At 41.5% G+C, this 15,493-nt stretch overlaps 1 protein-coding gene across 1 annotated transcript in view; it reads left to right on the forward strand.

Moving 5' to 3' along the window:
• Positions 1-677: 677 nt before the first annotated feature.
• Positions 678-15,493, forward strand: part of LOC138260830 (ranaspumin-like) — a 58,359-nt gene continuing 43,543 nt past the window's right edge. The window contains exons 1-3 of the mRNA XM_069209255.1: positions 678-829; positions 3,329-3,390; positions 4,132-4,197. Coding sequence (XP_069065356.1) covers positions 781-829; positions 3,329-3,390; positions 4,132-4,197 — 177 coding nt within the window. The 5' untranslated portion in view covers positions 678-780. The remainder of the gene's footprint in view (positions 830-3,328; positions 3,391-4,131; positions 4,198-15,493) is intronic.

The raw sequence follows: 15,493 nt of genomic DNA on the forward strand, positions 1-15,493 counted from the left end.
TGCTGCAGGAAATAACACTCTCATATCTTGTGACATACTATGATGTATTTAAATATGTATTGAGTAGCAGATCACAGCTATTGGGGCTTCCAATCTAGCCCTAAGGAAGGGGCAGTTTCTAAAGTAAATCCAACAAAACATATGTCACTACATCCGGCATAATTCAGACAGAATGATTGAAATAGTTTATCCAGAGAGAAGTCCTTGCTGCAAGAGACTTTTAGACACTAAGGCTGGCTAAGTGTGGTGGGTTTGGGGCAGCTAGTGAATCCTTTACAATGATTTTGCTGCAGAAAATGTATGCTTAATCCCTAACAAATAACAATCCCGGAAAGTAGAAAAACACACACCATCCCACATACATTAGCTGCTAATGCAATTGATTACTTAAGAAAACAGGGGGTAGAAAGAGAAAAATAATACCATGTCTGTTTGTTTTTAGATTTAATTCCTTCTTTGACGAATAATCTGTTATTCCTTATGCATAAGTGCTTTTTCCACAGGGAACAACAAATATAGACACGAAAGTCACACCTGAGGTTTCCTATTTGAAAAGGGAACAAAAGTGAGTGAAACAGGCACCTTTTAAATTATCCTCACTTGAGCGCATTGGCAAGATTGAATCTGATAAAGTGGTCATTTGATCTATGGTGTGATGTTCTGGGAGGACTCAGAGGCGATGCTTCCAGTATAAATGTAGGTGCCCTGCATTGATGGATTCACCAAGAGTTGGAACAGAGTATTGCTGCCAAATACTCAATATCATCTCATCTCTCAGTCATGAAGATTGCTGTGGTGTTCCTGCTGGTGGGCGTTAGCACTTGCTATGGTAACTAACTTATATTTTACAAAGTGCTTTGTAATGGTAATTAAACAATGGTCTGCATTTAATTGTCTTAATGTGTTAACTGGCACCTTCTTTCACCTCCCACGCCTGCAGTTCCTAACAGAGTAGATTTATTGAACTTCCAAGGAAGTGGCATCATGCAAGTTGAATGATGGGAATTCGAAACATAGTAAGCGGGGGATACTGAGATTCACACCACCCATAGCATTACATGTTCACCAGTACAGCTCCCTGTAGTTCAGGCTTGCTGCCAGTGTCTGGTGCACTGGGGGTGAACTGTCAAGGGTTGCGCCCAGAGAGAAAGGGTTCCACATGCTGCAGGTATTTGGAGGAGAAGGTTTGCAGTTTATTTCCCATTTCCAGGAGTTACTTTCTAAATTTCAAACAGGCAGCAGATTTTCTTGAAACCTGTCAGAAAATGACGGCACGGTATAATTGTCATAACTGCATCCAGACCGGAACAGACTGTATTAGTCCGTACTCTGCAGCGTTCTGTTTAGAGGTGACGCAATGCACCAAGAAACATATATCACAGCCTGGGAGAGTTACTCCAAGTAGACAGTTCTTTGGTGAAGTCTGTCCGAAGGTGGCAGTCAGGATTAGTATACATTTCTAAGCCCGTACAGACATTTTAAGCCTAGCTCCTTGCCCTGACGCCACCAATAGCAAATAAGAGGGAGATCAAGGGCAAAAGGTAGGATGAGAAGTCAAACGTCCGATGTCAGGGATTAGAAGGTGTGTGATGTCACTTCATATCTAGTATTTTGGTGAATTGATATCCACGAAAGGGTTGCATGTGTTCATGAAGAAAGTATGTAGTATTGAAAGGGCTAATAGCAGATTCATAACTAACTTGCATAGAAACCCAATAAACATAAGGCCCCAAAAAGGCACATATACCAATTTCTGAGCCAATAAATTTGAATCTGATTATATAACGAAAGGTCCACATGCTCCATAAAGCCATAACTTCCAATATATTGAATTGATTATTACTAATTCTATAAGGATGCTAAAGTGATCCTAGAACTGATAATGGATAGTATATCCAATGCTAAACAGCTGCTTTTATCATTAGGCTTACTTCTTACCCCTCAAGCTTGTTATTAACTCTCGCAGCCCTTGTTACACAGGATTTGACTGAAAGTGGAGTTTCCAACTGAGTTCCATGTTACCAATTTCAAACAAATTCAATAATATTTTATGGACAATAAACAGGAATAATTCCAAAAATGTTGTTGTACTTTATGGAATCAAAATGAATGATCTGCATGCACAGTGTCCATTCCCCGATAATTATGATATGAACTGCAGTTCAGAAGCAAATCACTCAAATTATCTCCTAAAGAATATGTTATCACTACAGGCTCTATAGAAGTATCACTTCTATTCAATCATGCATCCTTTTTACATTTAGAATAGCTTTAGCAGCTGACTGTTACATACATTGTTTTCAAAATAATGTTTGTGTTATAAAGAATGTTTTAAGCCGACCAACTGATGTTATGACTTGACCTCTAATGCTTTTAGAAGGATAATGCTGTTTATATTCTGGAACAATGTGTGTATATAAAGATTGATACATCAATTCTAAAAGTAAGTGAGTGAATGTGTGAAAAGAAAAATATATGTTGTTAACTACACAAATCTATTTGCGTTCGAGTATTTGAACAATACCAGTAGCAACACATTGTAGACTGAAGTCTTGTGTTTATATTTTTGTTCTAGGTTTTGTTCGCCAACATGGTGGTCATGATTATGTTAATCAAACCGAGGATAGTACAGTTCATAGCATAAAGTGTCTTGTAATAATGACTGAGGTCCTCAAAGTAAATGCATGCACTAAAAATAAAAATCTAATCAAAATCATATTAGAAGGAAGTCACTAAAATGATCTCTTACAAGTTATTGTGTCACTGTTGGTAACACAGAAGTAGCTCTGTGATCCAGTTACACGTGCTTTGTGCACTTAGAACAATGTTTTCAGCTGAATGTTAAGTCTTTAGAATAGTACATTTGGTGTTCAGTCATTCCTAAACCCATAAAGTGGAAATGGAGAGATTGAAGAATAGTGTCAGAATCCCATATTTTTTTATGTAGTGTGGGATAGTTCATAGATTTTATGTCTGGCAAATGGGGAGGCTCTGTTGTATAATTTAGGCTCATTCTATTTGGACATAACAATCTTATGGCCAATATGGCAATTACCCACTTGTCCTACTAAGTAATCTTTGGTCATTACTGGTAATGACCAAAGATTACTTAGAGGTGTGGGACTTTTATAACTTTACTGCTTCAACGTGATCTTGATATTGAACAATGTACTGTCTGTATTGTTTTAAAGTATATCCAAAGCAGTATCTGAGAGAGTGTAGGTGAAAGGAAAATATATAACGTGCTTACAAAAACTGTAATTGGCTTTATCCGACACTGCAGCATATTTCTGAGAGAGGCACTTACACGCTTTTATTATTGTTTCAGGTCATGTACGCCCACCCAGTGGTGGTAATGTCCCCAACACAAACTGTCTTGAGATAATTCTGGTAAGTTCCACCATTGAAAAGGTGTTGCTGATAGCAATACTTGAAAAAAGTGAACATTTTAAATTAGTGTATTGTGTGTTAACTAATTTGTAGCTTCTATCGGGATAAATTTTTGTGAGATTTTAAGTTCTGAACTGTTCAAGAGATCATTTTATAAGTAGCTCCATGCAAAGAGGGGAGTGTTCAGCGAAGCCTATAAAGTGCTATCACATTTGCTAAGAGTAACTTCAATGAATAACATTCACTGAAAATGAGGATATGTGTCCTAATACAACATTCTCAAAAGTGAGATTTTGATGTAGATTTCCATATAAAGTGTAAACCCTTTAAAGGTTTTAGGAAGGACGTATTTTACCTAATGTGTCACATATGCTTGCTTCATATAGGAAATGTCACTGTTTAATTTCGAATTCTGTTGTATATTGAAATTCTAATAAAAAATGTTTATGAAAAAAGGTGTAGTCGGGATATGCTACAAAGATGCACACAGAGACACTTAAGCATCATATTAACACACATTGACACATTAACTCCATCCCCAATAATGTTATTCAAACATTTATAATTTAGACATCAGAATGATGCATTAGTGATGATCCTTGGATTTAACATCAAAGACTACGTTATATAGTATGACACTATGCATCCCTATGGGACCCAGTAGAGAAATCCAGATAGACCAGATGACTAATGCATGATAAATAAACTACTTTTACATATTTTTTTAAAATTCTCTTTTAGAAAAAAGATGTGAAAAACCTTCTGGCAGCCCTACAAAACCTTTTCTGCTCATACAAAAACTGCAAGGTAAAGATATTCTCTTCTCACATTTTGATTCATAGTTACTGTTCACTATTTCCATGAACAGCTCCTCTGGAACTGTGCTGTCTCCACTCAGAGGTTTCAGTGTCTCTGGGGACATTTACATATATATTTATATATATTTATATATATATATTTAGATATATCACTGTCTCCCTGAGGAAATGCTTCCCACAGAGGAATCCACACTACATGTCATTACCTTTCTCTGTAATGGTTGTTAGTCTTCTATGATAGCCCTGTCTGGAATACCTAACTAACAATGAAAGAACCACATCAGTGCCCACTTCCTGAGTGCTCCTTCCCACATCCGGTATTCTTTCAATATTGAATAATCAAGTGTTTCTTGGTGCCTAAGTAATTCCTCTGACAATAATAATCATTATCGCAAGCTCATTAATTAGTGATGTGTTACATCACTGAGTTGATTCCTTTTCATAAAAAAATGTTGTGTGCATTTTAGTTCAACAGCTTGAATTACATCTTGTCCATTGAAACTTCTGTCATCCCAAGAGAAAAAAATGGAGTACCCTTAGCACACTGGATTCTATTACTAATTGTTATTTCAGCCCTATAAAATGCTAGACTGGCAGGATTACCAATTAGTAACAACCCTGATTAGTATAATTACCTCTGGCATTCTTTCAGCCAAAATTCCAAATCACTGCTTTCAGATGAGTTATCCTGATATCTATGCCTTATCACTTTCCACATGAACAAAATTCCACCTAGTATGCTAAAAGATTTCTTCAGTTCTATTCAATTCTACTCAACGGTGAATAATTGTCTTCACATAACTCTCCCTTGTAAAGTCTCCTTTCAAAGCACCAAGTGCTCCAAAACCATGGACTTTCATTTTAGGGGCTAGAGTCCACAAGTCTGACCTACGCTGAATTGTGTGTCACTTTGTGTAACCTCTGCCAAATTATTTTCCATGCTGTGTCCCCTATATCTCACTGTTTACCACCTGGAGTTCATTTCACCACTCTTCATCCTCTGTTCCTTTTGTGTGCCCTGAAACTCACTGCATAGCTGGGTGTGCCAGACACCTTATCGCTAACCACATTTAGTGCTTTGCATCTCAATTCTGGCCATTCTGTGTGTTCTACACCCCATTGCACACAATTCCAGTTTCCCCACAGTAGGGCGTCTCCCACTTTATGTACTCTAAAAACCAGTGCCTTAGACATGATGTACCCTAGCAGTCAAAAACAATAATTGTTTGGGCCCTACAACTCAGTGGCTGTAACTCTGTGCCCCTCTACCAGAATGTGTTTCCTGCAACTAAACATACGGATCCATTAATCTGTTTACTCTGTTCACAATGTGAACTACATTATTTAACATATGTATAGTTATTCACAAATCTGTAAAACACTGATGTTAGTGTGAATCAGATAGTATACCCTGCATATCCGAGCGAACCAATGGATGCCTGACACTTCACCATGTTAAAATCAATTTATGAATCCAATAGCAAATGTTATTATTTTTAGCTCATGAATGATAACCAACTGTGAACCCTCCTCAGAACCCAGAACTGATTAAAAAAACTCTAATTGTTTCTGTGGAGGGTTGACAAGATTTTCCCTATTAATTCATAACAGTAAAACATGTTGATGGCCTTATATAAAATGAAACAATACAAACATATTCACAACTATGATCGCTTTAAAGAATTGATGTTCAGAATTTATTGTGAATAGCCACAAAAGAACCACAGGCGCTTTGCTTTGTAATTAAATTTGCAATACTTTTGCTACAGACGAAATGATCATTCTTTAATGCGAGAAGCTGTACTAAGGGACCCCAATTCCCATCATTCTTTGCCAGGCACCTGAGGAGGTGAGCCCTCCAGCACGATATAATACAATTGACATCTCTGCAACCCATGATGTGAGAAGCTGCACAGTTGGACTCCAAGCCCCACCACCCTTTGCCAATGACTATAGTGCTATTGTGTAGGAAAGTTGCCTTGTTCTACCTTGGCCACCCCCACTTTTGGCCTGTTTGTCAGTGTGTTTGACTGTGTCTACTGGGATCCTGCTAACCAGGACCTCTGTAGTTATGCTCTCTCCCCTAAATGTAGTTGTTGGTAACTGGTATCACTGTATTTCACCCACAATTGGCACACTGGTGTCCCATTAGAATTCCCTAGTGCATGGTGCCTAGGTACCCAGGGCATTGGTGTTCCGGGGATCCCATTGGGCTACTGCATATATTTTGTCACCCATAAAGAGCCCAAGCAAAGGGTTCTGCAAGACTGCCACTGCAGCCTGCGGCCTGCGTGAAAAGGTGCAAACACCCTTTCACTGCCACTTTTCACTACACAAGGTTACTTATAAGTCACCCCTATGGCAGGCCTTCCAGCCCAGAGGGCAGGGTGCAAAGTACCTGTGTGTGAGGGTACCCCTACACTAGCAGAGATGCCCCCACGAACTCCAGGTCCATTTTCCAGGACTTCATGAGTTCCCGGACGCCACTTTACACATGTACTGTTGGAATCATACCCCAAGGCTTTTGCAAGCTTTGGTTGTATGACTCCATGCACTCTGGGAGCGCCTTAGAGGATCCCCAATATTGCCATTACAGCCTTCTGAGGGATTCCAGGCAGCCCAAGCTACTGCCGCCTCCCAGACAGGTTTCTCCCCTCCTGTTGCTTGAGAAGCTCGAGCTCAGGAAGGAAGAACAAAGGATTTCCTTTGGGAGAGGGGTGTTACACCCTTTCCCTTTGAAAATATGTGTTGCAGGCAGTGGAGGAATATCCTCCCAGGCCACTGGAAATGCTTTGAATGGCACACTTGGTGCCCTCCTTGCATAAACCAGTCTACACCGGTTCAGGGACACTGAGTCCCTGCTCTGGCGCGAAACTGGGCAAAGGAAAGGAGAGTGACCACTCCCCTGTCCATCACATCCCGGGGATGGTGCTTAGACCTTCTCCAGAGGGTCCCTGGGTTTTGTCATCTTGGAATCAAGATTGACAGGGAACTCCGGGAGCATCTGATTGGCCAGTGCCAGCAGGTGACGTCAGAGCCCCATCCTGATAGGTGGTCACTCAGCTAGGTGACCAATCCTCCTTTCAGGGCTTTTTAGGGTCTGTCCTTTGGGTGTCTTCAGATTCGGATTGCAAGACTCCAGCAGGCATCCTTTGCACCCTCTACTTCTGACTGAAGAAACTGCATCTGGACTCTTCAGGACCCTACGAGCTGCAACAAAGAAGCAAGACGCCTTCTGCAACATTGGATCTCTGGGGTCTTCCAGCAACTGCAACATTTCCCTAGTCGTGCATCCTCTGAGGACAGTTCTTCTTCAGCCTGCATCAGAAGGAATCTCCCTTGGAGTGAAGATGTCATTCCCCTGCTTCTGCAGGCACCAACTGCCATGACAACCGGCTGCCTGGATCCCCTCCCCTGCTGAGCTGCATGGATCCTGCATCACCGGTTGTAGACTGAATTGGTCCCGACCGTCCTCTATTCCAACTGTCCAACTTGGCTGAAGGTAAGCCCTTTCCTGACCACGTAGGACAGTACCCCCATGCACTGTGTCATTTGCAGCTGCCAATGCTCCTTGGTATTCTTCCTTCAAGATCTTTGTACAACTTGAAGCTCCAGCCCCAGCAATCCTTCCTGCGACACACAGCTCCCTGAGTGTTTCTCTGGCGGCGTGAGAGCCTTTTTTGTGGTGCTGCACGGGCCTCATCTGTGACTTTCTTGTCACAGTCCTGTGGGACTTCTGTGGGTGCTGCCTGGTCTTCTGTGGACTCTCTGTGTTGTTGAGGGCCCCCTCTGACTCATCTCCTGGGTGGAGTCCAACTGGTCCTTCCTGGTCCACTCACAGCAAGCTTTGAGTGTGCTAAAGCTTGTTTGCGGACTCCGATGACACAAACCTGACGGCAATCCTCCATCAGGCGTTGGACATCACCTGCAGCCTCCAGGAACCCAACTTCATCTTCTTGGGTGCAGTGCTGACTCTTCTTTTCACCAGTGGTTCACCTTTTGCCACTTCATCCAGGTTGGTACAGTCTCCTGCCCTTCCTGGACTCTCCTGTGGTTCTTGAACTTGGTCCCCCTTTTCCACAGGTCCTTTGGTCCAGGAATCCTTATTGGTGGCTTGCAGTTTCTTCTGGGTTTTGCACTATTCTTCTTTACTTCTCTGTGTGTTCTGGGAAACTGTGATTTACTCCTGTTTTCCTGGTCGCTGGGGTGGGTCGTGGTACTTACCTTTGGCCTTTCCTAGTACTCCCAGCTCCCCTCTACACACTACACTTTCCTAGGTGGGCGACTGACTTGTGCATTCCACTTTCTTAGTATATGGTTTGTGCTACCCCAGGCCCATTTCTAACTATTGTGATTTTCACTATTTGCTTTGTTTTCTAACAGTTTTTTTGGCCTATTTCTGCATACTAGTGTATATATTTGTGTATTACTTAGGAGAGTATAGACTCTATGGTATTTTTGGTATTTGTGCCACCAAAATAAAGTACCCTTATTTTTGTAACACTGGCAGGGCAAGAATGACGGAAGCACCGCTAACAGGCTGGCGGTGCTTCCTACCCCATTCTGATGGTCGCACCGCCGGGGCCGGCGGTTTCCTGCTGTTTTTACCCGGGTGGTGATAATCCGCCAGGGCAGCGCTGCCCTGGGGATTAAGACCCCCTTACCGCCAGCCTGTTTCTGGCGGTTTGCACCGCCAGGAAGAGGTTGGCGGTAAGGGGTGTCCTGGGGCCCCTGGGGGCCCCTGCACTGCCCATGCCACTGGCATGGGCAGTGCAGGGGCCCCCTAACAAGGCCCCGGCCTGCTTTTCACTGTCTGCATGGCAGACAGTGAAAAGCGCGACAGGTGCAACTGCACCCGTCGCACGGCCGCAACACCGCCGTCTCCATTAGGAGCCGGCTCCTGTGTTGCGGCCTCATTCCCGCTGGGCCGGCGGGCGCAAACTTAGTTAGCGCCCTCCGGCCCAGCGGGAATGTCAGAATGGGGCGCGTGAGTGCGGCCGCATTGACGGCCGCATGGCGGTTTCCGCCAAGGTTGGGATGACCCCCTGAATGTTCTCTTTCATGTGTGTAAGTACTAAGTGTTAAAACAGTGCTATTGCATGAGCTTTGCACGTCTCCTATATAAGGCTTGGCTGCTCATCCACAGCTACCTCTAGAGAGCCTGGTTTCTAGACACTGACTACACTACACCAATAAGGGATTTCTGGACCTGGTATAATGTGTAAATACCATAAGTACCCACTGCACACCAGGCCAGCCTCCTACACATTGATGTCCCTGCAGTACCATGGCTACACCTGTACAAAAGGCAGGGTCAAGGGCCTGCCTGCCCCTGTTAAAGCCAGGATAAGGGAGCGCATGACTACTAGTTCCCTTGGAAGTGTTATTACATCTACTTAACAATGGATGATATTTGCTCCATAAGGTACTGTTTGATTCCCCCACCTCTACTATAACAGGTTTCTTCCCCTAAATACTGTGTTCTTGGTACAGTTTCTGTGATTGTGACTGTAACTGGTTCTGCAGCTACGGTAAAAAGCAAAACAACCTTCACCCTCAGGATCTTCAGGAGCAGGAAAAAGACAAATAAACACACTGCAGAACAATCTGTAGCGGAGGTTATAGATAATTTACTCAAGGAGGCAGAATGGTTGTTGAATGAGCATTGTGTGATGGCTGACAAAGATATTTGAAAATTAGAGTCCCCAAAGCCCTTCCATCTCTACCTCTAACTAAGCAAACCTTGACAGAACTAGCCAATGACAAATGATTACAACCAGTCTACAGAGGGCCCAAAGACAATTTAATCAGATGTGGAGGATGCCTATCTCTAATCCCATACATCGTTTGTACTAACAGGTTTTCACCCTTGCAGAATGAAGAGTGCAAAAAACCCACAGTTTAGGATTCAGCCCCATGCCAAAACTACATACTCTAGTCCTCCATAGAAGTTGGAGAACTTGACAAGCCTTTAGAAAAAAAAGAGCTGACTTAAAGCAAACTATGGTGATGTTGATTGATTTATTTTGTAGTCAGACCCCAGGCTTAATATTGAATGTCCAATCTACAATTGATACCAGTAATAGCAAATGCTTTAATACTTCTGTGCCTAGTATAGATAGAGCTTTACATAGCCAGAGAATGATGCCTGAGAAAGCTAGCACAGCAGAACATGTGCTTTATACAAATGAGAGAGGAATAGTGGGTAGCATCAATACCACACATGATACTTGAATTAGATGCTAACAATGAAAAGTCTCTGGTGATGGAAATGGTAGAAATGTATCAGATATTTATGACCCCTCAGGGCTCAACTGCATTACACACCTATAAACCCATTGAAATGGCCCATGATCGCTAAGACCCATTTTTTATGCACTGATAATGAAAGGAGCTTGAGGAATGTTAACAGTTTTAATTGTTATTTATCTCCCCTCATTTGGATTCACACACCTAGAGCTAGCAATGCCTCTGAGAGTGAGGTCTATATTATTAAAGCCCTTAAGCAAGTTTAGTTGAAGAATGAGGTTTTCTATCATTTAATCGGACACAATTGGTGTGAAACACTATCCACACCCTAGTGGAGGTTGGGATTATATCAAGATGAACCTTGCCTACCCTAGATTAGCTAAGGGATTAGTCACGCGTGGCCTGAGGACCAATCCTCCAATTTAAAATGGCCACCAAAAGTGACAAACTCCCTCACCGAAGAATGCTTTGAAACCCTCCTGTCCAACTGCTGACACCGTAGAACAGGTCCCAGGTGGAGCACACTGATTTATAAGGAAGGGGATTACCACATCTAATAATGTCCATCTCTAATGTCTTAGTTGTACCGCAGTTGGGAAGTACGTACTATTGATGATTTATTTCAAGGAAATCAATCCTGTGACTCGAAAATGGTGTCTAAATTAATGGGTACCTCTTCTACACCCTTAGCATCAGATTATTGCACCCCATGCTGATGATGTGGTATGTCCAAGTTTATATTTTGAGATTAAATATATTCATAACCCCTCAATCATTAACGGTACTCCTTTTGTTCAGTCTAGTGTGGGCAACGTTGATACTGTTGATATTATGCTGGATAATAAAGTGAGCAGATTAAAATCCATAGTGGTCTCTCAATGTGTAAAACCTAGAAACATCATTATGATAAACTGGAACGTTGTCAGCTTAAAATCAAAACGGTCACATTAAGATTGAGGACATTTTACATCACTATGATAAGATGGAACATTGTCGGCTTACAATAAAAACTGTCACATAAAGATTGAGGACATTTTACAGGTAGCTTTGTTTTCTGTTTATTCTATGAACTATGAGCTACTGATAGTGCTTATAGGTTGGACTATGGAAACTTCCAAGTTGCAGATGAATATTCAAGTGCAGCCAGGTTTCTGGTGGTTTGGGCATGTGTCTGAGAAACTCCCTACATTGTGATATCTGGAAACGTTTACTGCTCTTCAGAGATACTGGGAAGAAGATAATTAATAAAGACAGTTGGATTACACAAAGAAAAGCTCTGTGGGTGGCTAAGATAATTTGGGATATACTTCATGGACAAATTGGTGCAAGAAGCCAAGGATAAAAATTCTAAGCAGTTCTTGCATCTGGACACCCATGGAGGAAAGAGGGGCATAATAAGCAAGAGGCATTTGTGCTAGCTGGTAAGCCGTTGGCTCACTTCAGAGCGCTTTACTCCAAGGAATATTAAGAATTTTCTTGCTCCATCTTCTGTGGGCAATCCTCTGATCAATCCCCATCTAACACTAAACAAATACTTAATTTTTCCCTAGGTGACAATGCAGCAGCCCTCATGGCCCACAAAACATGGTCTCACAAAGATCTAGGAAACTATCAACCCATCAGCTTAATAGACAACGTGCAAAACATACTCTGCAAGCAGGTCTGGATAAGCCTATATCCTGAATGTCTGTGTACTCAATGATAAGCCACCTCCAAGGCTTTAGATCAAAAACTAGCATGATAGACCAGGCCTTCTTAATTCAACTGATTAGGTGTAAAACCGTGAATATGGGGAAGGGTAGCCTATACATCACCTTTGTTGATTTGCAAGCGATATTTGATACAGTCCAAATGGCCAAGCTTTGGCAGGTTCATAGTGATATGGAGATTCTGCTAGACATGGTAACTAGGCGGTTATACACTGGCAACTACGCATGGGCCTATAGTGACCCTAATAGAGAACTTACAAAGAAAATAGAAATCAATCAAGGGGTCCAACAGGGTTGTGTTTTGGCATCAACAATATCCACCTCTCAAAATGACTCTACAATGATGGATGGACTGAAAATCCAAGCATTATTTTTGTTGATGATAGAATTTTGATTTCAAAAACACAGAAAGGCCTCCTTACTTTGATTGAGAGATTTAGGCAGTTTTGTGGGACTAATGGCTCTGAATTAAATGCCTTAAAAATGAAACTAATGACTTTTAATGTTAAGGATGCACGCAAGTAGATAATACGAATGGGTACTAATTTAGGAAGATTCAACAACTTTGGTTAACCAGGTATAGGACTGTCTGTTAAGGACAGGTGGGGTGAGCAAATTGAGAAAACAGGTGTTGTTTAAAGCGTAGGGCAACCGCCATTGTCAAGTTCTTTAGGGATTGTAAAAATTACCCAGACCCCCCCATACTAAAGGTTTGTAGAGCTCAGGCTGTTAGTGCTGTGATTAATTGATCTGAAATGTGGGGCCATTGTGGAGTTGAAGCTCTTTTACCACCAGAGAGTTCCTTTATGCATTCCTTATTAAGGCTCCCACAGAGCTGTCCTCTCTTCCACTTGCATTTAGACCTAGGTGTTCAGGAGATAAATGACCACACCAGATTGAAACCCGACTTGTACTGGATTTAAGTGTGGTCTATCAAAATACTAGCTCACCACAGAGCTAGACTTCGCAATGTGATCAGTAGAACCCAGGTGTTAAATATCCCCTGGCTAAAGTACATACAAAATTGGATAAATAATCTAGCCTTGAGAGAGCCATGGGAGATTCTAACCTCCATTACCCCTAGTACACGCCTAATTGTAAAAAAAATTTTTTAGAAGATGCCCTGAACAGAAGAGTGAACACTCCATCTTGGGGGAGTTTAACGGACACTTTTATAAATATGAAGGTTGATTTTTATTTTGAGGAATTCCTAGATTTGTTTTTATCATCTCTATCTAGGAAATAGCATATCCAGTTAAGGCAGGGTACACTTCCTCTGTCCTCTCTCACAAGATATTGGTTGAACCTAAAGTTTAGCAAAGGTACATGCTCTGCTTGTAATTTAGGTCAAGAAAATGTTAAACCCATTCTTTCTTTTTTTGACCTGCGTATAGCTATCGGCAGTTAAAATGTATTAAATGCTTATCGTTGTCATTTTGGCTTAAGCAGTACTGGGAGTCCTAGAGGGTTGTAGAGCAAATACAATCCCAATGATTGTGATCCATGACTTCAGCTTTTCCTATACTGCATGGTTGGTAAGAATAAAGCCCTTGGAGGCACATATTTACAACCCCCTGCTCAACCATGGAGTCACCTTTTTGGACGCTCCAGCAGCACAGACTGTAATCCATATCTATGAAGCCATGCAAAACCACTTTGCTTGGCTTTGACTGGCCTCATAGATACTGGAGTAAGGCAAGGAAGCACAAGTCACTGCTTGCCTTAATCTGCACCAGGGGGGCGTTAAATGAGCATTGCATTGTGTTTTCCCACACAACTTCCATGGGTTTTGACGCATTCCCTGATTTTACAAGGACATAAACCTGGGAATATGTCAAAATCTTCCACCTCCCCAGGGCAGGAGTAATGAGAAGATATATTTTATTTCTTGTTGTTGTTTCTTCTTTCTATGTGTGCTACATTCTGCAGCACAAAGAGAAGTGATGATTTCTTTTTGAAAAGCAAGGATGACCTTGCACTGTGATAGAGATTGGGAATGTTAGCATTGGATGTTTTTTTAATTCATTTTAATCTAGTATTTTCCACCTGTCTTTTATCTGTATCGAATTCTATGTTGCTGATGAATCTGTGAAATTCAAACTGGCAAATTAATAAATATACTGGGATCAAACTTACATTTTCTTTAAATAATATTAAACTTTTTTTCCTAATTAATATCTATTGCAGTGGTGTAGCATTAGTCCCTACAGCCTCTGCGGTTGCGGGGGGAGGCAAGATCCATCATGCCCAGGGTGTAACAAAAGCCGGTTAAGCCTGAATATTTCTAAGATATATAAGGCTAAGGGGCCCCTCATCACATTCTGCAGCGGGCTCTATCATTTTGTGTTACACCACTAATATACTGCAGAAGCATGAATAAGTATCCAGTCTCTACCTTTACGTTTGCTTGATAGATTTTTAACCTTTTTAAGCAAGTATTGTCTTATAATTATTTGGGGAGACTTCAATATGTCATTTGAACCATGTGTGCTGGTAACAGATTTAGCAAAGGATGAGGATTCCTATTGGGGCATCCTGGAATTAACTGCACCTCTGAAGACAGAACTTAACAGGTCAGCACTGCTACTTGTTGAGCTCACAATATTATATGGTCTATGGGCTTACAACGGCCATTTCCCCTCAGAGAGGCACATATAGTTGCAATATTATTTTTTACTTCTTGATGTATGCCTAAGGCAAGAAATGGTTGACATGATGGTCACATGAAAGTGGCCATAAACCTGGGTCCTCCATTTAACTGTATCTTTGATTGATGATTTATCATACACTGGGAACTCTGGAGGCAATGAATAAGTTATCACTAACAATAGAAGGTATGTAAAGTGGGTTGATATAGATGGCACCCCAATGGTCATTATATCAATCTATGAACTTGTAATTTACATTGCGTCCCTCTACCATGCTTGTGTAGGCACAATAACCTGAAATAAAGTTTTTGAAAGATATCAGAACAGGGACAGTAGTAGTTTGATTGTGACTGTTGGACAACTAAGAGCCTATTGGTTACTGCTATTAAGCAGGTGATGGGGCAAAGGTAAATAGGAAGTAACAGGAAAGGCTTACAATTTTTTTTTAAAGGAGCAATGTTCACATACATACAAAAATATGTTGAAACCTTTTGGTTCACAATAAATGCAGTGGGGGGCATAAGAATGCTATGAGATAAGAAGTTCCTATCCCGTGAAAAGAATGGGTTGTGCATCTTAAAGCTCTTTATAGTGATTATTTAGAAGCGGACATTCATAATGCTCAAATAGAATTTCTTTATGGCCAGCAAAAGAACACTTTTACCTTTGCTATTACTTT

Source organism: Pleurodeles waltl, chromosome 10 (assembly GCF_031143425.1).
Source record: "Pleurodeles waltl isolate 20211129_DDA chromosome 10, aPleWal1.hap1.20221129, whole genome shotgun sequence".
Lineage (NCBI taxonomy): Eukaryota > Metazoa > Chordata > Amphibia > Caudata > Salamandridae > Pleurodeles > Pleurodeles waltl.